The sequence below is a fragment of the Phyllobates terribilis genome, unplaced genomic scaffold, assembly GCF_046119375.1.
Source record: "Phyllobates terribilis strain yellow unplaced genomic scaffold, ASM4611937v1 Scaffold_2__4_contigs__length_985480577, whole genome shotgun sequence".
NCBI classification, from domain to species: domain Eukaryota; kingdom Metazoa; phylum Chordata; class Amphibia; order Anura; family Dendrobatidae; genus Phyllobates; species Phyllobates terribilis.
In genome coordinates, this window is record NW_027362762.1 from 940,200,757 (window position 1) to 940,226,577 (window position 25,821).

At 47.6% G+C, this 25,821-nt stretch overlaps 1 protein-coding gene across 1 annotated transcript in view; it reads right to left on the reverse strand.

Annotated features, from left to right (window-relative positions):
- Window positions 1-25,821, reverse strand: part of BRWD1 (bromodomain and WD repeat domain containing 1) — a 133,469-nt gene that overhangs the window by 3,554 nt on the left and 104,094 nt on the right. The window contains exons 33-38 of the mRNA XM_073668425.1: window positions 23,890-23,968; window positions 17,488-17,601; window positions 16,956-17,108; window positions 16,392-16,546; window positions 740-978; window positions 311-493 (exon numbers count right to left, since the gene is read on the reverse strand). Of these exons, the coding sequence (XP_073524526.1) occupies window positions 311-493; window positions 740-978; window positions 16,392-16,546; window positions 16,956-17,108; window positions 17,488-17,601; window positions 23,890-23,968 (923 nt within the window). The remainder of the gene's footprint in view (window positions 1-310; window positions 494-739; window positions 979-16,391; window positions 16,547-16,955; window positions 17,109-17,487; window positions 17,602-23,889; window positions 23,969-25,821) is intronic.

The window sequence follows — 25,821 nt, forward strand, 5'->3', positions numbered from 1 at the left end:
GCGCTAACTCAGCCCACAAAGTACGTCCTGACGCTGGCACTGGTGTCAGGACGTAAATCTTTCATTGCACACGCCTCAGCGTTCAGTAATGACCACTGTGTGAGTGTGCTCACAGAGTAAGAAGAAATTAATGGGCCAGCAAAATACAGCTGCCGGCCCATGCACTGCAGGCCCCGGGAATCTGCCCAGGGGACAGATAAAGTGTCATCGAGGGCCGTAAATGGCAAGCGGGCCTGAGGTTCCCCACCCCTGATCTAAAGTGACACCATTTTCCACTTACATAACAGATTCCATGATCAGAGGTGGTTACCTTGCTTCACTGCAGTTGCTCTCTGCTGTCTGCCATTATTTGTTTTAGATTTCACGCCGTTGACTCTGTGTGATGCCGAGCTCGAGTCAGTCTTGTCATTTGTTTCTGAGCTGGAGGAAGAGGACGACGAGCTGGAGGAATGTTCAGAAGCCGAGGTAGAAGAGGACGAGTCGGTTTCACTTCCTACAAAAGGTCAGGACACAAGTCAAAAATATTAGAGTCAAATCAAACCAAAAAGAGATAAATCAGCTTGCAAAGGCAGTTTGGCTTTTTGTAATAGACAAAGGGGTTTCCTTTTCTTGGGGAATGCCCTGTGATCATAAACAAAATTCTTCATGTTTAGTCTAGTTGCCCCAGCATCGGCCAGAGTCTCCGCATCTGACGTTAGGTCACGGTTATGACCACCCTTTTAAGGGCCAAAGTTCTTACCTGATGACCTGGAGCAGCTGGGTGAGGAGTTGCACACTCTACTTAATGCTCGGGACTTGGTGAATGATCTGGGCGAGGAGCCCGGTGATTGTCCATTAAGGTGTCTTGAAGAAGAACTGGCTGCGCTGAGCGGACTGGGAGCATGAGCGGCTCCACTTGAGGTAGGCTGCGGTGAACTCATTTCTAAGAAGCATTGGTTCATTTCATCAGAACTGGATCGTCTTGCTTGTCTGACTTTTCTGCATAAAAAAAAAATATATATATGAATCACTTATTTGGGGGCTGTGGTCAACTAAATTGACTACACAGGCAGAAGGAAAGGACAAGTGTATCAGATGGCAAAAAAACTCACCCCTGTACCCAGGACACCAGAAGGAACGGAGTTACCACTCTTAGTGCAAGAGTTTAGTTTTCCAAATAAATGGAGGGACTCAGCATATCATCTTAAGACTTCTTTTTGGCCCATACCTGAATGACCTAACCTTTATTGTCTTTAAGGTCTACATCATAAACTAGCAACACAGGAGGTATAAGCAGATAAAAACTAACCTGTCACATCCAGAAAAAGCCATTTACCTGCCGATACAGGGTTAACCCCTACTGGAGAAGCCACTACAGGCAGAAAAGGATTTTTGGTACTCACAGAAAATGTCTTCTTTGGAGCCTTCATTGGGGGACACAGGTAACCATGAGTGTATGCTGCTGTCGGTAGGAGGCAGACACTAGGCACAAAAAGAAAAAAAAAGTTCGCTCTTCCTCAGCAGTATACACCTACTGACTGGCACAAAGCTTGTCAGTTAGTGAGAAAGCAGTAGAACGATAAAATAACTATACACAGGCCCAACAGTGGCACAAACAAGGGAGGGTGCTGTGTCGCCCGATAAAGGCTCCAAGAAAGTTTATGGAGAGTACCAAAAATCCTTCTTTAATCGCTTCATTGTGGGACAGGTAACCATGGGACGCCCTAAAGCAGTCCCAAGGGAGGGAACAGAAGAAACATGCCAAATTCAGGTCGGACAACAGACAACCGCCACTTGCAGCACTTTTTTACCTAGGCCAGCATCAGTAGAGGCATAGGTATGCACAATGTAGAATCTTGCGAATGTATGAAGTGAAGACCAGGTAGCGGCCTATGCCGATTTGGGTTGCAGAGGCCTGGTGGCAAAAGGCCCAGGAGGCCACCTCTCCAACCCCGGAGAGTGTGGTCTATCCTTAACTCGATAAGCCTCCAGTATAGCAGAACAGATCCAGCAAGAGATAGCAGACATGAAGGCTGGGAGTCCCTTACAATAACCCTCGGGAATCAAAAAGAATTAGACCATCTGAAGGATGCTGTCCTTGAGAGGTAGAAAGGTAAAGCTCTGACTAGGCCCAGCTTGTGGAGAGATCTTTCTAGGGGACGGGCTGAAGGAAGAACAATATCCTCATTGAGATGAAATGGGGAGACTATCTTGGGAAGGAATGAAGGAACTGGTTGTAGGACCACCTTGTCCTAGTAGAGGATGAAAAAAGGAGAGCAGCAAGAGCTGCTAATTCTGAGACATGTCTGATGGAAGTGATCGCGGCCAAGAAAGCAAACCTGCTCACCGACTGCCCCTGGAGGTTACCAGACCGTCCAGATCTCATCTCACAGCCGTTAAAGCCGCTATTTTAAGGGAAGCTGGTTTCTCACCCAAAGTCATCCAAACCATGATTAGAGCTAGAAAACCCGCCACCTCTCGCATTTATCATAGGACCTGGAAAGCCTTTTTTTGTCGATGCAAGAAACGGCTAGCTCCCATGGTATTCTCTCTACCTTCCATTTTGGCCTTTCTACAATCAGGCCTTGATGCCGGCCTCTCTCCGAGTTCCCTCAAAGGCCAAATCTCAGCGCTAGCCATCCTTTTTCAGCGCAACTTGGCGTCCCGATCTCAGGTCAAAACCTTCCTCCAAGGAGTGGCTCAACTGGCACCACCATATCGCCCCCCTGTGGATCCGTGGGACTTTAATTTGGTCTTAACTGCCCTCCAGCAATCTCCGCTCGAACCTATCGGGGACATTTCTACGCCTCTTCTCTCATGGAAGGTAGCCTTTCTGGTTGCAGTTACTTCAATTAGAAGGGTTTCTGAGTTGGCAGCTCTCTCGTGTCGGTCTCCCTTTCTTGTCTTCCATGAGGACAAAGCGGCCCTCAGACCGGTACCCTCCTTTCTACCGAAGGTGGTCTCCTCCTTCCACATCAATGAAGACATTGTGTTACAATCTTTCTGCCCGGCTCCAGTGCATCCGCTTGAACGGTCTCTTCATAAACTGGACCTTGTTAGAGCTCTACGCATCTACCTCTCGGCGTACGGACTCCTTGTTTGTCATTCCTGAGGGTCGCCGCAACGGTCTCCCCGCGTCTAAGTCGACCATCGCCCGTTGGATACGTTCGGCCATTTTAGAGGCATATTGGGTCAGAGATAGGTCTCCGCCTCCCGGGGGTAAAGGCCCACTCTACTCGGACGGTGGGGGGCTCCTGGGCTGTCAGCCACCAGCCCTCTGTGTGGCGCCCCTGAGGGTTCAGTCGCCACAGGGGTACTGCACCTCAGTAGAGGTGTGGTGTCTCCTCTTCCAGGTAAGGATGGAGCATCACTCAGGACCCCACTTCACCACTACACCACTGCTGTCCTGTAGGGGGCCTAAATGCACCAGGGTGCTGCCCCGGCCCGGGATATAGGAGATGGGGGGGGGACCAAAGATAGGGGGAACCATGTAGTGGGTGAGGGTGGAGGACACACTTTTAGGGTACACTTACTAATTCATATTTAATCTACGGCCATCTTAGGTTCAAGGTCTTTGATTGTGATCTTCATCAGTGATTGTGGTCTCCGTCTCGGATTGTGGACACCCACCAGAGTTCAGTAATAGGCCTCATCCGACTGAAGATACACGGTCCTCGTTCTCTGGCCTTGAGGCGAGGAGCGGGTCAGAGTTAACCACTGTCTCTACCCGGTCAAGGTCCCTACCTAAGAAGGCCTGGAGGGGAGCAGAGGAGACAAGCTCCACAGGCAAAAGGATCCCAGGGGGATACAGACGGAGCGGCATACGCCACCTGTATTCTTTATTCTGGCCTAGTCAGAGGGACTCCTGCTGCAAGAGGGGTTACCGGCCCCCGATATGTGACTTTGTTACTTCACGTCTCAGTCAGAAAAGCCCAGAGGCTTAGTGGATCCCAGGAGGGATACGGACGGAGCGGCATACGCCACCTGTATCTCTCACACTGCGCTTATCCAGTGGGACCCGGCCTTACACCTAGTTCTAACCACACATACAGTCAGGAGAAGACTTCGTGGGAGAACTCACCAAGGAGAGGAACACACACCAGAGGGGTCTCGACAGGTGCTCCTGATTTACCTGGAAAGTGCTGGACCCCCTCCCTAGTGGCCGCAGTACGCTGCGAGGAGCAGAGGGAAGCTTTGCGGCTAAAGTTCATCTGAATGTGAGTAAAAATCCTGGATGACTTCACACCCCGCTTCAGCCTGTTATTTCCTGCGCGGCACTGCACCCACCATTCCTCATCACACTGCCCTGAGGCCTGCTCCGCCTGCGGGGAGCCGTCCCATCTTAGCTGCCTGTAACACCGGCCTCAGTGGACTGAAGCAGCGCCGGTGTCCATCACCGGAAACCGCAGGTGGCGTAGTCGGAAAATACCACTCTTAATTGAAAGCCCATTACATCTATCTTTTATGTGACTGCCCTGGGCACGGAAAGGGTCTAGGCCACGACTGCATCCCCCGTACCACCTACACTGACCCGGCTCCGAGTAACCCCATTTCCCAGGGAGGGCTATCAGGTGTCACATAAGCATCTCAATTCTGCAAGGCAGCAACCTGGTCTTCCCTTCACACCTTTAAGAGGTTTTACAGAATTCACACTTATGCTTCGGCTGATGCCAGCCTAGGACGGAAGGTTCTGCAAGGGGCGGTTGCCCGCCGTCCGACCTAGTCCGTGGCTATCTACTGTTCTCCCACCCTAGGGACTGCTTTTTGATGTCCCATAGTTACCTGTGTCCCCCAATGAAGCGATAAAGAGGGATTTTTGGTACTCACCGTAAAATCTCTTTCTTGAAGCCTTCATTGGGGGACACAGCACCCTCTCTGGTTTTGTGCATGTTGGGCCATTGTGCCCCTGTTGGGCATGTACAGTTACTCTTTGTGTGGTTCCTCCTACTGCTTTGGTCACTAACTGGTGAGCTTGGTGCCTGTCGGTGGGTGTATACTGCCGAGGAGGAGCTATTTTCTTTTTTTGCCTAGTGTCAGCCTCCTAGCGACAGCAGCATACACCCATGGTTTCCTGTTTCACCCAATGAAGGCTCCAAGAAAGATTTTACGGTATCAAAAATCCCTCTTAGATGCCATGTCCACATTCCAGGCCTTGAGCCAGAGTATTCTGGGCATGGCTACAATATTGCTAGTGAAGCGGGCAGAACAACTGGCAACATCAAGAGACGACGCGAGCAAGTATTTTCCTGCGTGAGCAACTTGGTCCGCAAGATCAGCCACTTAGTCAGACAAGGCAGAGGATAAGATGCCCTGTCGAAGGAGTTTAGCCCAGGCGGAGACCGACTTGGCTACCCTTGTGAAAGCGAAGGCAGGACAGAGAGGAGCCTGCAGCCTCATAGGAGGACTTGGCTAGGGCTTCGATTTGCCTGTCGGTGGGTTCGTGAGAGAGGAACCATAAGGTAGTGACAGGACAGTGTTGGCAGGCAGGCGTGAAACTGGCGGGTCCACAGCCGGGGATTCAGCCCATTTGCTGAGGTCAGATCCGAAAAGATATAAGATATCCAACTACTTCCTACCCGGGAGATGCCTTTCCAGGTGCTCCCACTGTTTGGCAAAGATTTTGTCAAATTCCTTGTGGTTGGAAGACATTTTGCCTTTTGCTTGAAACAGAGTGAGATGCAATCTGAGCAGAAGGCCGAGGCCTGACCTGTGGGTCACTTTTTGCAGAGGCCACAGGCGTAGTGATGACACTAAGCTAAAACTCACGAGCCTTGTGCCAGTTGGTGGGTTTACCCTGCTGAGGAGGAGCTAACTCTTTTGCCTACTGTCAGCCTCCTAGCGACAGCAGCATGCACCCATGGTTTGCTGCGTCCCTCAATGAAGCTGTATTCTATCTGAAGTCACTGCCTGGCACTTTGATCACAGCCACTGCTCCAATAAACCTGAAAGACACGAGTAACACTATTCACCTGCAGGTAAATAGTGTATCTGGACCTGACAGGTGCCTTTTAAGGCATTACACCTCTATGATAACGGTGTAAACATGGGGTTATCAACACTGGCAGAGAATATTTTCTGGAAGTTATTACAATTGGGGATATATACTCGGAAAATACAAGCAGGTTCTAGAGAATCTTTTTTATAAATATAACCTTAAAAAGGCTGTTCCTCAATTTAGTCATTTTCCCTGATAGGGATTACTTACCTCTCAGGACCCTAAAGGTCTGATATCTACTTGCCTACAATGGACACATCATACGGAGAGAGCGATCACTGGAGAAGGACATCATGGTTAGATGAATAGAAGGAACAAGTCGAAAAGGAAAACCAGCATCCCGATGGCTTGATACAATCGAGATAATGGCAGAGAAGATCCTGGTGGACCTATCTAGACTCTTACACAAGATCGATCTTCCTATGGAGTGTTTATCCATTAAGTTGCCATGGCTCGAGATCAAGCCGAAGGCCGCTAAATATTATTATTAACCCCTTAACAACATCTGACGTACTAATACGAGTCTGTGCCCTGGGACTTAAGACCCAGACCCGTATTAGTACGTCATCGCGATCGCGCGCGCACACAGGCTGTGCGGGCGCGATCGCCGCCGGGTGTCAGCTGATTGTCACAGCTTACACCCGGTACTATGTGCAGGGAGCGGTCCTGCACCGCTCCCAGCACATTAACCCCTGCGATGCTGCGATCGAAGTCGATCGCGGCATTGCGGGGGCAAGGGGAGGTGATCGCCGATACTCACCTCCTCTTCCGGCTTCCAGCGCAGTCTGCAAAGGCTTCCCGGGTGTTGCCATGACGACCCGATGTCGTCATGACAACATCCGGGTCACCAGACAGCAGGAAGATTGTTTGGACATGCGCAGTGCATCTCCAAACAATCTTCACACTGTGCACCGCTGACAGCCTGCATGGCATAGGGATGGTGCTGCATTCCTTGCCATGCAGGCGATCAGAGAAAAAAAAGTGAAAGTCCCAGAGTGGGACAAAGTAATAAAGTATATAAACTGTCTGAAAGTGGAAGAAAAAAAAAATTGCAAAAATATTAAAAAAAAAAATAAAAAAAATAATCCACCAAAAATAAAAATATAATGTACCCATCAATAAATATAATTATAAAAAAAAACAATAAAAGTACACATTTGGTATCGCCACGTCCGGAACAACCTGACCTATAAAACTGTCCCACTAGTTAACCCCTTCAGTGAACACGGTAAAAAAAATAAATAAATAAAAAAAAAACGAAGCAAAAAACAATGCTTTATCATCATACCGCCAAACAAAAAGTGGAATAACACGCGATCAAAAAGACGCATATAAATAAAAATGGTACCACTGAAAACGTCATCTCGTCCCGCAAAAAACAAGCTGCGATACAGCTCCATCAGCCGAAAAATAAAAAAGTTATAGCTCTCAGAATAAAGCGATACTAAAAAATATTTTTTTCTATAAAATAGCTTTTATTGTGTATAAGCGCCAAAACATAGAAAAATTATACAAATGTGGTACCGCTGTAAACGTACTGACCCGAAGAATAAAGGTACCTCATCAATTTTACCACACGCGGAACAGAATAAAAGAAAAAAAAACAATTCCTGAATTGTTGGTTTTTGTTTATTCTGCCTCCCAAAAATCGGAATAGAAAGCGATCAAAAAATGTCACGTGCCTGAAAATGGCACCAATAACAACGTCAAGTCATCCCGCAAAAAACGAGCCGTCACATGACTGTCTGCCAAAATCTGGAAAAATTATAGCTCTCAAAATATGGCGATGCAAAAACTAGATTTTACAAAAAATGCGTCTTTTAGTGTGTGACAGCTGTCAGTCATAAAAACCCCATATGATTCTGGCATTGCTGTAATCACACCGACCTGAAGAATAAAGTCATCTAATCACTTATACCGCACAAGGAACGGCGTCAAAAATAAACTCTTGGGTTAGGATTGGGCTAGGGTTAGGGCTGGGTTTGGGGCTAGGGTTGTGCTGGGGCTAGGGTTGTGCTGGGGCTAGGGTTGTGCTGGGGCTAGGGTTGTGCTGGGGCTAGGGTTGTGCTATGGTTAGGGCTGGGGTTGGGATTTTTTTCAAAAGTAAGAAAAAAAGATGACGATATGGCGACTAGTGTTGAGCGCAAGTGCTCGCTACTTGAGTTTGCATCGGGTGCTCTGGTATGCATTGAGTATCGTGGGTATTTGAGTGACATGCTCGAGTCTCTGCCCCATATGCTTCGCGGCCAAAAAAACTTTACGGGGATTGCCTGCCATGCACGAGCGATCCCCGCATGTTTTTTTTTGGGTGTCTAATAACCGTGAAACATGCGGAGCAGGGACTCGAGCATGTCACTCGAGCACACACTGTACATGGTGCATACCTGAGTACCCGATGCAAACTCAAGTAGCGAGCACTTGCGCTCAAGAATAATGACAACTTATTCAATATGATGACCTAATGTAAACAAATTCTGTGCAGTACCTCTGGGTTCAAAATGTTCACTATACACCTTAATAAAATCCTTGAGGGGTATAGTTTCCAAAATGGGGACACTTGTGGGGGAGCTCCACTGTTTAGGCACATCACGGGCTCTCCAAACGCGACATGGTGTCCGCTAACGAATTAAATGGAAAATCGTCTCAAATTGTTAGCGGACGCCATGTTGCGTTTGGAGAGCCCCTGTGTGCCCAAACATTGGAGCTCCCCCACAAGTGACCCCATTTTGGAAACTAGACCCCCCAAGGCACCTATCTAGATGCATAATGAGCACTTGGAGCCCCCAGGTGCTTCACAAATTGATTCGTAAAAATGAAAAAGTGAAAAAAAAAAAACACTTTTTCATTTTTATGAATCAATTTGTGAAGCACCTGGGGTTCCAAGTGCTCACTATGAATCTAGATAGGTGCCTTGGGGGGTCTAGTTTCCAAAATGGGGTCACTTGTGGGGGAGCTCTAAAGTTTGGGCACACAGGGGCTCTCCAAACGCAACATGGTGTCCGCTAACAATTTGAGCCGACATTTTGTTAGCGGATATCATGTTGCATTTGGAGAGTGCCTGTGTGCCCAAACATTGGAGTGTTTTTTTTTTTCACTTTTTCATTTTTACGAATCAATTTGTGAAGCACCTCGGGTTCCAAGTGCTCACTATGCATCTAGAAAGGTGCCTTGGGGGGGATCTAGTTTCTAAAATGGGGTCACTTGTGGGGGAGCTCCAAAGTTTGAGCACAGAGGGGCTCTCCAAACGCAACGTGGTGTCCGCTAACAATTTGAGCCGATTTTCCATTCAATTTGTTAGCGGATACCATGTTGCATTTGGAGAGTCGCTGTGTGCCCAAACATTGGAGCTCCCCCACAAGTGACCCCATTTTGGAAACTAGACCCCCCCAAGGCACCTATCTAGATGCATAGTGAGCACTTGGAACCCCAGGTGCTTCACAAATTGATTCTTAAAAATGAAAAAGTGTTTTTTTTTTTCACTTTTTCATTTTTACGAATCAATTTGTGAAGCACCTGGGGGTTCCAAGTGCTCACTATGCATCTAGAAAGGTGCCTTGGGGGGTCTAGTTTCCAAAATGGGGTCACTTGTGGGGGAGCTCCAAAGTTTGGGCACACAGGGGCTCTCCAAACACAACATGGCGTCCGCTAATTATTCAAGCAAATTTTACAATCAAAAAGTCAAATGGCGCTCCTTCCCTTCCGAGCCCTGCCGTGCGCCCAAACAGTGTTTTTTCCCCAAATATTGGGTATCTGCGTGCCCAGGGGCAATTGCACAACAAATTTTGGGGTCCATTTTTTCTTGTTACCCCTGTGAAAATAAAAAAAATTGGGTCTAAAGTAACATTTTTGTGAAAAAAGTTAAATGTTCATTTTTTTCTTCCACATTCAAAAAATTCCTGTGAAGCACCTGAAGGGTTAATAAAGTTCTTGAATATGGTTTTGAGCACCTTGAGGGGTGCAGTTTTTAGAATGGTGTCACTTTTGGGTATTTTCTGTCATAAAGACCTCTCAAAGTGACTTCAAATGTGATGTGGTCCCTAAAAAAATGGTTTTGTAAATTTTGTTGGAAAAATGAGAAATCGCTGGTCAACTTTTAACCCTTATAGCTCCCTAACAAAAAAAAATTTTGGTTCCAAAATTGTGCTGATGTAAAGTAGACATGTGGGAAATGTTATTTATTAACTCTTTTGTGTGACATATCTCTCTGATTTCAGGGCTTAAAAATTCCAATTTTGAAAATTGCAAAATTTTCAAAATTTTCGCCAAATTTCCGTTTTTTTCACATATAAACGCAAGTGATATCGAAGAAATTTTTCCACAATCATGAAGTACAATATGTCACGAAAAAACAGTCTCAGAATCAGGGGGATCCGTTGAAGCGTTCCAGAGTAATTACCTCATAAAGTGACAGTGGTCAGAATTGTAAAAATTGGCCCGGTCATTAACGTGCAAACCACCCTCGGGGCTTAAGGGGTTAATAAATAGGGGAGTAAAAAAATCACTTCCAATCTTATATCAAGGGTAGGTGGGAAACACAATTACCACATTTGATCTCTGATAATTGGGAGGAGGTGCCAGAGACCCCACTATTTGTATCCCCTGCGAAACACAATAGGATACAAATCTATTTTCTGCATTAAAGTTACTCATCTCCTCAACGACTGCAGAAAATGGGCCAACAACTTCACAGCAGGCGTCACAGTTGTAGGATACCAGGCACAGACTTTTGGCACATAATATGGGGTTGCTTTAATGTCCACTTGTTCTGGGAGGAAGCGTTTGGGGATATTTTGATGACCCCGCCTCCCATCCCACATACGCCGGACGACTAGAAGAACCACGGACGACTAATCACAACTGCATATTTTTTTGCTTGCTCGGAAGGCAATAGCTCTTACTTGGATGAGAAACAGGCAGCCCTTAATTACCCACTGGAAGAAATTCTAAACTCAGGGAAACCGAATGGAAAACACATATTACTTACTGGTAATGTGTTTTTTCGGAACCCATGACGGCACAACGAGAGAGGGGATCCGCCCTTCAAGGACAGGAAATCTTCAAGATAAAAAGGGTGGCGCCTCGCTCTGCCTCAGTGGATTACAGTACATTAATCTTATTAAAATATATACAATTTTTCACCCATGTGAACTCCGCACTCACCAACCGGAAGGTGATCACCATAGTAACAGGGAGGGAATATAAAGGTGCCATCATGGGTTCCAAACACATTACCGGTAAGTATTATATGTGTTTTTTTGTCACCCATGACGACACAACGAGAGAATTACAGAGAATTATGAACTAAGTATGTGAGGGAGGGACCACAGCCTGCAGAATCCTTCTCCCAAACGTGAGATCAGAGGAGGCGGAAAGGTCGAGTCTATAGGGGTTATAGAAAGTGGACGGAGATGACCATGTGACCGCCTTACATATTTGTTCAATGGGCACGTCCGTTCTTTCTGCCCAGGATGCTGCCATGGCTCTTGTAGAGTGGGCCTTCAGGTTGTCAGGAGGATCTCTGCCTAACCCCGTATAGGCCATCCTGATGGCTTCCCTGATGCACCTTGATAAGAGTGCCTTTTGAGACCTTTGTCCCTTTCCGGGAGCCCTGAAAGGGGACAAAAAGAGCCCTATCCTTCCTCCATGAGCTTGTGGGTGCTAAATAGTGTATAATGCATCTCCTAACATCCAAGGTATGAAATTTATCCTCCTTGCTATTTTTAGGTTTAGGACAGAAGGATGGTAGGGCTATCTCCTTAGACATGTGGAATTTGGATACAATTTTAGGTAAGAAAGCAGGGTCTGGTCTCAAAACTACTCTATCCTCTAGAATTAAGGTAAAAGGTGGATCTGCAGACAGGGCCTGTAACGGACTTACCCTTAAAACAATACTTCTCGTGGCCTTGACATTAGCACGGAGGGAAAGTAACTTTGAGCCCCTTATCTCAGGGTCTATAAAGGGAGAGTCTGTCAATGCTTTTAGCACCAAGTTCAAATCCCAAGAAGGGACCCTTATTACAGGGGCAGGTCTGGCTCTACTGAATGCCTTCACAAATCTAGAAATCCATCTGTTACCGGCTAGATTATAATTATACAAGGCCCTTAGGGTAGAAATTTGGCCCTTTAGGGTGCTAACCGCTAGGCCTTTTTCCAGCCCATTCTGAAGAAATTCTAAAATGTTTTTTACGGGAACTCCACTCTCCCACCCACACCCCCAGGGAGGATCCCGTACATAAGAATTTCCTCCAGGTTCTACCGTAATTCTTAGTAGTGATTGGTTTTCTTCTTCCTAGAAGAGTAGTAACTAGATTTGATGAGAATCCCCAACCTTCTAGTAATGACCTCTCAAGTTCCAGGCTGCTAAGTACAGTCCTTTCACCTGAGGATGGAATACAGGACCTTGAGCAAGAAGATCGGGGATTTCTGGAAGAATCCAGGGGTCCGTGATCGACATGCTTCTCAGCTAAAAGAACCATGGCATCTTGGGCCAGAAGGGGGCTATAAGGACCACTCATGCCTGATCCTCCCGGATCTTCCTCAACACTGCTGGAATTAGAAATGCTGGGGGAAAAGTATAAGCCAGTCTGAAATCCCATCTGCACTGGAAGGTGTCTACTACCTGAGGATTTTCTGAGGGATTCAGAGACCTTTTTTAATTTGCTGTTCTGACGGGTCGCAAATAGGTCGATCTCTGGAGACCCCCACTTGGCAACTAATTGACGGAAGACTGAATGATTTAGAGTCCATTCTCCCTGCAATAGTGGCCTGCGGCTCAGAAAGTCTGCCTTCGTGTTGTCCTCTCCTCTGATATGAAGAGCGTTTAACAAGAGGACTTTCCCTTCCACTAGAGAAAATATTCTCCTCGCAATCCTCATAAGGGATTTCGAGCGAGTACCCCCCCCCCCCCGGTGATACACATATGCTACTGTGACCAGGTTGTCAGACAGTACTTTTACGTGATGTCCTTGTAAAAGGGGTAAAAAAAGCTGATCAGTGCATTCTCTACTGCCCGTAGATCCCACATGTTTGAGGACTCCAGACTCTCCACCTCTGACCAAGTCCCCTGTATCAGGTGGTTGTCTAGGTGCACCCCACACCCTCTGGGGCTGGAGTCTGAGGTAATTACTCTGGTAACAAGGGGAACCCAGGGGACGCCTGCCTGGACCGTGTCTATTCTCAACCACCAATATAGTGAACGTATTACATTGTGAGGGAGAGTCAATCTGCCCTCCAGATGACCCTGGAGGATGACTTTGTTCTTTAGGACGTTCCACTGTAACTCTCTTGCGTGAAATGGTGCCCAGCTTAGTGCTGGAATGCAGGAGGTGAGAGACTCCAGCAGAGACAGAGCTCCCCTGAGAGTCATCACTGGATTTGTTATGGCTGCTGAAACCAGATTCTTTATTTTTTCTGGTCGGTTCTGGTCGAGCAGAAGGCATTCTTGCCGAACTGAATCCAGTAAGGCCTGAAAAGATCTGAGTTGTCTGTGGAATAAATTTAGATTTTTCCAGGTTTAAACACCATCCTACGTTTCTTAAGATGGCGCACACCCGATCCACTTGAGATAGATGATTGTAAGTTCTTCCCACTATTAGGAAATCGTCCAAGTATGGGATGATCAATCTATCTTCCTCCCTGAGATGAGCCGTAACCTCCGCTATAAGCTTTGCGAATATGCAGGGCGCCACTGCTAGGCCGAATGGAAGGGCTCTGTATTGAAAGTGCCGGATGACTCCCTGTACAGTTACAGCCACTCTGAGGTATCTCTGAAAGACGCGATGGATTGGCACATGATAATATGCATCTCTCAGATCAGCACTGCCATGTAGCAACCGGGAAATAAACTTATCGTTGATCTTATTGTTTCCATCTTGAATGATGGAATGTTCAAGCATTCGTTCAGGCCCTTCAGGTTGATTATCACCCTGTATGTGTTGTCAGTTTTTTTCATAAGAAACAAGGGGGAATAGAATTCTCTCCTTTCCTCTTGTGGCGATACTTCCTGTAACATGTTCTTTCTTAGCAGCTTTAATACCTTTCTCCAACGCCTGTTCTGGCAGAGAGGATCTCATAGCAGTCAGGATGAATCTCTCTGGCGGGTTTCTCAGGAATTCCAGCTTCAACCCAGATTTTATCAATCTGAGGATCCAGTTGTTGGAAGAGATCCTTTCCCAGGCTGGAAGAAAAAGAGAGCCTCCCTCCCACCTGGGATAGAGAGTAATTTTGGGTGTTTTCGAATTTTTTGGGAGCGTCTGCCAAACAGAAAACCTTTCCGCTTCCTGGAACGATCCTCCCATCTAGGTTGTTCCGTGGATGTTCTTCTGCGGGTAAATTTCTTCCTCCAAAAAGACTGTTTGAAAGTCGAGAAGGGAGATTTGGGAAATCCCTTCTTGCTGTCCCCTGCCTTCTCAAGAATTGTGTTAAGAGTGGTACCGAAGAGAAAATCTCCTTCACACGGAAGAGAACATAATTTTTCTTTCGTCTGCATATCCCCTGGGCAACATTTTAGCCAGACTGCTCTATGGCCGATCTAAGTTATCAACACTCTCCAGGGGAAAACAGTGACTTGTGCCTGACTCGCTATCCGAAGAGGAAGAGTCGGTAGAGTCATCCAGCATTCCTACATCAGATCCTGAATCTGAGAGGGTGGGTGGAGTTTTTGATCTACGGGTCTGGGAAGCTTCTTTGGGGTGAGAAAAGGATTTTCGTTATTGCTCGACCTGAGTCCTAATAAGGGTTTTTAAATTTGAAGCAAAGTTTGGAGTTCCCTCCGAAATTGTTTCTTCAATACACAGCCGACATAACTTTTTTGGCCAGTCATAAGCCAGACCTCGTTCACATAGGGCACACACCTTGTACTTGGATTTCCCTGTACACTTTCTAGGGACATCCTGACACAGAGGAAGGAGAGAGAAAGAAGGAGAGGGGGAGAGAGACAAAAAAGTCTATTAAATCGGTCGACTTTCTCATAGCTCACTCACCACTCAACAGATAAAAGCGGGGTACAAGCACAGGAAGCAGGACGGTATCCAACACTTCTCCTCGGGAGACCGTGGAATCGTCAATCCTGCTCGAGCTATGCCCGCTGGATCTTGAATCCTTGGTGCTGTGTGTCCCAGAATGCCCACCGCTCCATCCCTGGGGTGGACCCTGCTCCTGGGTGCGCTTCTGGTGCCGAGGCTGCACCTGCGGCTGCTCTGTATCCTCCTGTGGCTGTAGCATGGTCTGTTGCTCTTGCTGCTGATGCGGTGGGCAGGGCTGCTGTGAAGCCATTCTGTGGTGCACTGCGCCCCTGCCTAGCCGGTGATCTACCCTTAAGTACCACTGTGCCAGGGAGATCACCGGCCGGCGTCCCTGCAGCTTCCGGTACCTCCACCGAATTTCACATCCGGGGGTTAGAGGTCCCGGTGCGCGTCATAAGGGCTCGACTTCCGGATTCGTCACTTCCGGTCGCACCCCGCGACATCACATCGGGGACGCAGGGGGTGCCGGCCACCATGCTGTGTGGGTGCCACAAACCTCCGCCCGCACGCGAGGAGACCCAGATCGGGCGCCTCCCGCGGCACTTCCAGCACGCACAGGGCCAGCCACAGCAGAGACTGTGCCCTGCCACAACCGACTGGCCCCGGCCTGGGTAAGTCCGTGTTCTTCTGTCGCCGCCAACGAGCTAGAAGGTCACGCATCAAGGACAGGAAACCACTGAGGTGGAGAGAGGCGATGCCCTTTTTATCTTGAAGGTTTCCTGTCCTTGAAGGGCATTTCCCCTCTCTCGTTGTGCCGTCATAGGTGACAGAAAAAAATAGTGTATAAGAACAGAGGTTGCTCCCAGAAGTTCTCCAAGGTTTGGGGTGCATGGTGGCTTCTCCTCTGACTTCTTATCCACCCAACACTCTTGGGATATGCGTGTTATGAGATTTAGATAGGTGTTCCCCTTAGTCTCTATCACTGGTTGATCCCAGGCCAGGAGTAGTAATGTGTTTCCATTCGTGTAGACACTTAAGAGCAGGCCTGTGGAGTCGGTAAGCCAAATCTCCGACTCCTCAATTTCCATGACATCAACTCCGACTCCACGACTCCCTTATACAAGGCTCATGTTTAAGTGATAAACTTACTGTAGCACAGTTTCATCTCAGCTAAAAGTCTAGACCCTTAGATCAGGAATAGGACATTTCATAACTTTCCCAAATTCTTATGAAAAAATATTCCCCCACAAACTGCATTGAACTATTGTACCCAATTTATTATATAAGTCAGAGTTGGTCCATTTTATACCAACTCCACGGCCCTGCTTAAGAGGTTTCCATATGTGGTCACCTGTTTGATTGTAATTGATCCCGTATCTCTGAATGTTATGCAAATACCACATACTTGATTAATAGGCGTTTATACCATTTCGCTGTATTGTAGCATGTCTCACCTCAGTGGTCTTCTCTCTTGCTGTACGTCCTTTACATGAGCTCTCTTCAGGGCACGGCAATCTTTAATCTTCTTTTGGGCAGCTTTGTAGTCGAAGATAATTCCTTTCATTCTTTCTTCCATGAGTGGTGACAGTCTTAATACCATACCGTAAATCTAGACAGAAAAATAAATGGATATTTACAGATTAGAGACAAAGGATATGGATAGTGCTACATAGAAGCAGCATCTTGTACTTGAAATCTTTATCAAACGTGTAAATTGGAAAGGTGGCCATACACCTTGGAGATGGTCGGCCACAGATTAATTCTGTCGTCTGTTCTTCCAACTCACTTGGCTGAGCTGTTTTCAAGACAAAGCATAGAAAGAAATTGAAACAACTCTGGTTGGAGCTTTTTGGGGAAACAAGAAGATTGAAGTTTGTAATTTAACATGTCTGACCCTTCTCGCCCCCGACATCACTTGTCAGAGTAGGGAGGGCTCCATACACATTAGATGGTCAGCCAGTCAAAAGGCTCAGGTGTACAAAACATAAAAGCAGTTAAGTATAGTAAAGGCATCTTACCCGTGATCTTTTATTTGGCGTGTACAACTTTGCATTAGAGAAGACCAGTCTCATATCTTTACACAGGTCATAAGGGTTATTGTAATTTTCTGTTGTCAAAGTTTCTTTGATGGTCCCAAAATCCATAGGCGTTTCAATAATGTCCTTGTAATCCTACAAAAAATAAAAAAGTGTAATTAAATCTTTACCTACATCCCACCTTCGCCCCTTACTGGCGATTAAGTGCTACTCTCAGCTTGTTTTCCACAGCAGCACACAAACCACAGTCAAGAATTAGCAGGGTACCAGTGATGCAGGCCCCACCAATCTGACAATTATCACCTATTCTGTGGGTAGGTGATAAATTTAGATGGCTGGAATACGGAGATTTTTAGTACTCAGTGTAAAATCTTAGCGTACATTGGGGTTCCTGTGTCCCCCAATGACGCGACCGAGAAATTCATTTGAGTTAATGGCAGCTTTATTTCTTGTTCATGTCATTAGGAGACACGGAAGACAGCAGAAATCAAGTCAATAATAACCATTCTCTTACAGGAAACTGCTCCAGGTCCACGGGCTCTCTGAAGGGCTCAGAGTCTTCACAGTCTATTATAAAGTCCACCAGGTCCATGCAGCGACTCTTCCAGAAATCAGCACTGTTCTCTCCCTATTGACAAAAAGGAATCATTAAATTCTTTAAACGTAATGAAGTCATGTCCGTGAAAATGTACAGGCTTTATGCATGTGTCTTCTTATTTTTGTAGAAACTTAGTTTAATTTTGTATAATATAATAAATTAACCACATATCCAAGCCATTTCCACTCCCTGCCAACTCCAACTCAAAAATATCTCCCAAATCCGCACATTTTGCCAAAACACCAGTGCACGCCCTCATCATCTCCTGCCTCGACTACTGCAACCTCCTGCTTTGTGGCCTCCCTTCTACCACTCTAGCACCCCTTTAATCTATCCTAAACTCTGCTGCCCGACTAATCCGCCTGTCCCTCCGCTATTCCCCGGCCTCTCCTCTGTCAGTCCCTTCACTGGCTCCCCATTGCCCAGAGACTCCAGTTCAAAACCCTAACCATGGCATACACACATGGTCAAAATTGTTGTTACCCCTCGTTTAATGAAAGAAAAACCCACAATGGTCACAGAAATAACTTGAATCTGACAAAAGTAATAATAAATGAAAAATTTATGAAAATGAACAAATGAAAGCCAGACATTGCTTTTCTGCTTCCACAGAATTTTAAACAAAAAATTAAACTCATGCAATAGGCCTGGACAGAAATAATGGTACCCCTGAAAATAATGTGACAAAAGGGACATGTTAAATCAAGTTGTGTCCACTAATTAGCATCACAGGTGTCTACAATCTTGTAATCAGTCAGTGGGCCTGTATATAGGGCTACAGATACTCACTGTGCTGTTTGGTGACATGGTGTGGACCACACTCAACATGGTCCAGAGGAAGCAAAGGAAAGAGTTGTCTCAGGAGATTAGAAAGAAAATTATAGACTAGCATGTTAAAAGGTAAAGGTTATAAGACCATCTCCAAAAGCTTGATGTTCCTGTGACTACAGTTGCACATATTATTCAGACATTTAAGATCCATGGGACTGTAGCCAACCTCCCTGGACGTGGCCGCAGGAGGAAAATTGATGACAAATCAAAGAGACGGATAATACGAATGGTAACAAAAGAGCCCAGGATAACTTTGAAAGAGATCAAAGGTGAACTTCAAGCTCAAGGAACATCAGTGTCAGATCACACCATCCGTCGTTGTTTGATCCAAAGTGGACTTCATGGAAGACGACCAAGGAGAACACCATTGTTGAAAAGAAAATCCTAAAAAAGCCAGACTGGAATTTGCCAAACTACATGTTGACAAGCCACAAAGCTTCTGGGAGAATGTCCTATGGACAGATGAGACAAAAATGGAAGTTTTTGGCAAGGCACATCAGCTCTATGTTCACAGACGGAAAAATGAAGCACATCAAGAAAAGAACACTGTACCCACTGTGAAACATGGAGGAGGCTCTGTTATGTTCTGGGGCTGCTTTGCTGCATCTGGCACAGGGTGTCTTGAATCTGTGCAATGAAATCTCAAGACTATCAAGGGATTGTAGAGAGAAATGTGCCACCCAGTGTCAGAAAGCTTGGTCTCAGTTGCAGGTCATGGGTCTTGCAACAGGATAATGACCCAAAACACACAGCTAAAAACACCCAAGAATGGCTAAGAGGAAAACATTGGACTATTCTGAAGTGGCCTTCTATGAGCCCTGACCTAAATCCTATTGAGCATCTTTGGAAAGAGCTGAAACATTCCGTCTGGAAAAGGCAACCTTCAAACACGAGACAACTGGAGCAGTTTGCTCATGAGGAGTGGCCAAAATACCTGTCGAGAGGTGCAGAAGTCTCATTGACAGCTACAGGAATCGTTTGATTGCAGTGATTGCCTCAAAAAGTTGTTGAACAAAATATTAAGTTAAGAAGAACCATCATTTTTGTCCAGGCCTATTTCATGAGTTTAATTTTATTTTTTTTAATTCTGTGGAAGCAGAAAAGCAATGTCTGACTTTCATTTGTTCATTTTCACAGATTTTTAATTTATTACTTTTGTCAGGTTCAAGGTATTTCTGTGACCATTGTGGGTTTTTCTTTCATTAAACGAGGGGTACCAACAATTTTGACCACGTGTGTACAAAGCCATCTACAACCTGTCTTCTCCACATATCTGTGACCTACTCTCCAAGTACATACCTGCACGCAACCTCCGATCTTCACAAGATCTCCTTCTCTACTCCCCTCTTCCCATAATCGCATACAAGATTTCTCCCGTGCTTCCCCCCTACTCTGGAACTCTCTACCCCACCATATCAGACTCTCGCCTACAGTGGAAACCTTCAAAAAGGAACCTGAAGACTCATCTCTTCCGACAAAACTACAACCTGCAGTAACCATTGCTCCACCATACTGCTGCATGACCTGCTCTACCCTCCCCTACTGTATCCTCACCCATCCCTTGTAGACTGTGAGCCCTTGCGGGCAGGGTCTTCTCTCCTCTTGTACCAATCAGTGACTTGTATTGTTTAAGATTATTGTACTTGTTTTTGCTACGTATACCCCTTTCACATGTAAAGCACCATAGAATAAATGGCGCTATAATAATAATAAATAATAATTTAAGATTTTAAAGTACACTGCTGAGGCATCAATAGAAGTGACCAGACTTAGCATGTTAACCCCTTCCCGACCCGTGTCACACCGTTTGTGACATGGAAAACAGTTCGTTCCCGACCCATGTCACAGCGTCTGTGACATGGAGGGAAAGACCCCCTGCAGCGCCTGCGAGCGGGGTCGCTCAGGTGTCACAGTTGCTACTGCAACTGGACATCCTGAAGTCGACCCCCCGGGGGGTGGATTAACCCCCCCGTGCCTGGGACCCCTCCGATTGGCTGTTTCATTTTCACTTTTAATGAAACTGCCAATCGGTATGAATTAAATATTTCACCAATGAAAATTGGTGTAATATTTAAATCTGGGCATGGCCTGATGCTTACAGCATCAGCCATTGGCTGGGGGGAGTGTCACCTCTGTCCCCCCCTCCCCCCAGATCTGATTGGGGGGCTAGCGTCACATGGATACTAGCCCCAATCAGATGTGGAGGGAGTTTTTAATGATGGCCGCAACTGCCCGTCCATGGATCGGGTGCCGGCCGTTGTGGACCCTCTGCTGCTGCCCCCCCGTGGACCCTCTGCAGCTGCCCCCCCGTGGATCGCCTGCTGCCGCCGCTGATCGCCTGCTGCCGCCGCTGATCGCCTACTGCCGCCGCTGATCTGCATCAGGTAGTATTGCCCCCGCTCCCCCCCGACCCCCCCTCCACTCCACCCTGCCCCCCCCCTCCACCCCCGACCCCCCCTCCACTTTCATACCTGCACCCCGACCTCCGCTCCCTCTGCTCCCTCTCCCACGTCTTCATCCACCGGCTGCTGCTCTCCTTCTGACAGCCGGTGGACTGTGATCACAGCAGCAGCAGGCTCAGTGTAAATGCCCTGCTCCTGTGATCAAACCCACCATCCCCCAGTCCCAGTGATATCACCCCCCACCTCCCAATAATCACCCCTCCCCCAGTGTTCACCCCCCCTGTCCCCAGTGTTCACCCCCCCTGTCCCCAGTGTTCACCCCCCCTGTCCCCAGTGTTCACCCCCCCTGTCCCCAGTGTTCACCCCCCCTGTCCCCAGTGTTCACCCCCCCTGACCCCAGTGTTCACCCCCCCTGACCCCAGTGTTCACCCCCCCAGTGTTCACCCCCCCTGTCCCCAGTGTTCACCCCCCCTGTCTCCAGTGTTCACTCCCCATCCCCAGTGTGCACCCCCCCATCCGCAAACCCAGTGATCACCCCCCTTGCTGCTGCCGGCTCCTGCCCCAGTGATCACCCCCCTTGCTGCTGCCGGCTCCTGCCCCAGTGATCACCCCCCTTGCTACTGCCGGCTCCTGCCCCAGTGATCACCCCCCTTGCTGCAGCTGCTGGCTCCTCCATCTCTTCAGCCCCCCCCCTACGCCTGACAGCCCCCTACGCCTGACAGCCCCCCTACGCCTGACAGCCCCCACACGTGACTGCAGAAGGTTACACCAAGCACACACACGTACACTCACACTATAATAAAGTTTCGATTTTTTTTTTTTTTTTTTTTTTTTTTTTTACACACGCACACAGCACACAAAATGTCCCGCCCGTCCCACTCATCCCAGTCTAGGGCGTACTCAGCTTAGTAGGCTATGTCAGGTTGGTGTGTGTGTTGTAGTGTGTGTGTGTGTGTGTGGTGTATACACTACAATATACCACACCGCACACCAACCTGACATACACTACACAATGGTGTCCACTAACAAATTGGAACCATGTTGCGTTTGGAGAGTCCCTGTGTGCCCAAACATTGGAGCTCCCCAACAAGTGACCCCATTTTGGAAACTAGACCCCCCAAGGCACCTATCTAGATGCATAGTGAGCACTTGAAACCCCCAGGTGCTTCACAAATTGATTCATAAAAATGAAAAAGTGGAAAAAAAAACACTTTTTTATTTTTACGGATTAATTTGTGAAGGACCTGGGGGTTCCAAGTGCTCACTATGCATCTAGATAGGTGCCTTGGGGGGTCTAGTTTCCAAAATGGGGTCACTTGTGGGGGAGCTCCAATGTTTGGCCACACAGCGGCTCTCCAAACGCAACATGGTGTCTTCTAACAATTTGAGCCGACAATTTGTTAGCGGACACCATGTTGCTTTTGGAGAGCCGCTGTGTGCCCAAACATTGGAGCTCCCCCACAAGTGACCCCATTTTGGAAACTAGACCCCCCAAGGCACCTATCTAGATGCATAGTGAGCACTTGGAACCCCCAGGTGCTTCACAAATTGATTCATAAAAATGAAAAAGTGGAAAAAAAAACACTTTTATTTTTACGGATTAATTTGTGAATGACCTGGGGGTTCCAAGTGCTCACTGTGCATCTAGATAGGTGCCTTGGGGGGTCTAGTTTCCAAAATGGGGTCACTTGTGGGGGAGCTCCAATGTTTGGCCACACAGCGGCTCTCCAAACGCGACATGGTGTCCGCTAACAAATTGAATGGAAAATCGGCTCAAATTGTTAGCGGACACCATGTTGCGTTTGGAGAGCCCCTAATGTGCCTAAACAGTGGAGCTCCCCCACAAGTGACCCCACTTTGGAAACTAGACCCCCCAAGGCACCTATCTAGATGCATAGTGAGCACTTGGAACCCCCAGGTGCTTCACAAAATGATCTGTGAAAACAAAAAAGTACTTTTTTTTTCACAAAAATTTTCTTTTAGCCTAAATTTTTTAATTTTCACATGGGTAACAGGATAAAATGCATCCTAAAATGTATTGGTCAATTTCTCCTGAGTACACTGATACCTCATATGTGGTCGTAAACCACTGTTTGGGCACATGACAGGGCTCAGAAGAGAAGGAGCGCAATTTGACTTTTGGAGCTAATTTTCCATTCAAAAAGTAAAATGGCGCTCCTTCCCTTCTGAGCCCTGCCGTGTGCCCAAACAGTGGTTTATGACCACATATGAGGTATCAGTGTACTAAGGAGAAATTGACCAACAAATTTTAGGATGCATTTTATCCTGTTACCCATGTGAAAATTAAAAAATTTAGGCTAAAAGAAAATTTTTGTTAGAAAAATAAAAATGTTCATTTTTTTCTTCCATGTGGCTTTAGTTCCTGTGATGCACCTGAAGGGTTAATAATCTTCTTGAATGTAGTTTTGAGTAGCTTGAGGGGTGCAGTTTTTGGAATGGTGTCACTTTTGGGTGTTTTCTGTCATGTACACCCCTCAAAGGGACTTCAAATGTGATGTGGTCACTAAAAAAAATGGCTTTGCAAATTTTGCTGGAAAAAAGAAAATTTGCTGATGAACTTTGAACCCTTCTAACTTCCTACCAAAATTTTTTTTTTTTTCAAAAATTGTGCTGATGTAAAGTAGACATGTGGGAAATGTTATTTATTAACTATTTTGTGTCACATCACTCTCTAGTTTAGCAGAATAAAAATTCAAAATTTGAAAATTGCAAAATTTTCAAAATTTTTCCCATATTTTTGATTTTTTCACAAATAAACGCAAATATTATCGACCTAAATTTAATACTAACATGAAGCCCAATATGTCACGAAAAAACAATCTCAGAATCGCTAGGATCCGTTGAAGTGTTCCAGAGTTTTTACTTCGTAAAGGGACACTGGTCAGAATTGACAAAAATGCCAAGGTCTTTAGGGTCAAAATAGGCTGGGTCCTGAAGGGGTTAATGTGTGTATGTATGTGATCCATGGAATATAAAAACCCTGGCCAGAAGTGGAGCTTCATCTCACGCAAACTTTAGTCTTATATTGAATGAACGGCTGCAGGTAGATAGGGGGAGGTCGTACCTGTCCATCACACGACTCCTCTCCTGTAGTCGCCTCAGTGGTAGTGCTCATATCTGCAATGTTGGAACAGCGGCCATCCCTGGAAAGAAAAAATATAATCTAATACTCCAGTGCAGCTCTATCAGCATTGTGGAAGGACGCAGGTGCTAAGAGGCATTTCACAATAATTGAAACTAGCTGTCCTGTGCGCGCTGCTTTTTTCCCCACATGAACTCAAGGTCTAAAATCACCCATGTGAATTGATCTTCGCAAGCGCTCATGTGACACAGAAAAGACTGCATTAAAACCCCTTCCCGAGCCGTGTCACAGCGTCTGTGACATGGAAACCGCTGCTTTCCCGACCCATGTCACAGCGTCTGTGACATGGAGGGATCGCGCCCCTGCAGCGCATGCGAGCGGGGTCGCTCGGGTGTCACAGTTCCTACTGCAACTGGACAACCTGTAGTTGACCCCACGGGGGGTGGATTAACCCCACCCCCCCTCCCCCCCCGTGCCTAGGACCCCTACGATTGGCAGTTTCACTTTCACTTTAGTGAAACTGCCTATAGGAATGAATTAAATATCTCACCAATGGAAATTGGTTAAATATTTATGATCTGGGCATGGCCTGATGCATATAGCATCAGCCATTGGCTGGGGAGAGTGTCAGCTCTGTCACCCCTCCGCCCCCCAGATCTGATTGGGTCTAGTGTCCATGTGACGCTAGCCCTCCAATCAGATGTGGAGGGTGTCGTTTTTACAATGGCTGACCAAGCTGCACAGCTTCCTCCAATCTGTGGTAGCTGTGCAGCTTGGTCACCCACCGATCTGCCCCTGCCACTGATCAGATGCAGACGATCCACCGCCAGTAATATTACCCCCCCTTGTCCGATTCCAGCCCCCACTCCCCCCCCCCCTCCTCCACCCCAGTCCAATTTCATACTTGCACCCAGACCTCCGCTCCCTCTCCCACGTCTTCATCCACCGCCTGGTGCTCTCCTTCTGCCAGCCGGTGTACGATGATCACAGGCAGCAGCAGGCTCACTGTGAATCCCCTGCGCCTGTGATCACCCCCCCATCCCAGTCGCCCCGTCATCACCCCCCGTCCCCGTCATCACCCCCCGTCCCAGTGATCATCCCCACCCCCCCCCCCCCGCAAACCCAGTGATCACCCCCTGTTGCTGCCGGCTCCTGCTCCCCTTTCTGCCCCAGTGATAACCCCCCTGATGCTGCCGGCTCCTGCCCCCCTTTCTGCCCCAGGGTTCACCCCCTTGCTGCTGCTACTGCCCCTCTTTCTGCCCCAGTGATCACCCCCCTTGCTGCTGCTGGCTCCTCCATCTCCTCAGCCCCCTCCTACGCCTGACCGCCGCCTCATGCGCCCCGTGTGCCTGAGCGCGCCCCCACACGTGACTGCAGAAGGTTACATCAAGCACTCACACACACACATACTGTAGCGCCGGCGTCCCTGCCCTCTGCTAGGCAGGGACGCTGTTCCCCTCACCTCTCTGCTCCGTGCCCGGCGTCCTCCTCCCGCTCTGCTGGCAGCGCGCGCTCCTTCCCGGCCACTGTGCTTAGGGCGCGCGCTCTCCCTCCCTCTTAAAGGGGCCGCGCGCGCCGTCCTAAGGAGTCCCCGGCCAATGGCCGGAGGACTTCACCATATATAAGGCACCTCCTCCAAAATGGAGGTGCCCGAGCAATGTTGTTGCACTGTTCACTACTCTGCTTCAGCCCTCAGGTCCCGTTGCCAGTTACCTCCCAGATACCTGCCAGAATCCTGCCAGCTTGCTTATCTGCTACCTGCCTGCTAGTCTGAGGTCCGACGGTCTGCCTTACTACTCCTGTCAGTCTGTCTAAGGACCAGCCTGTCCGCTCACCTGGGAGCGCACTTCAGCCACCTGCCTGCTTGCCTGAGGTCCGACGGTCTGCCTTCCAACTCCTGTCAGTCTGTCTATG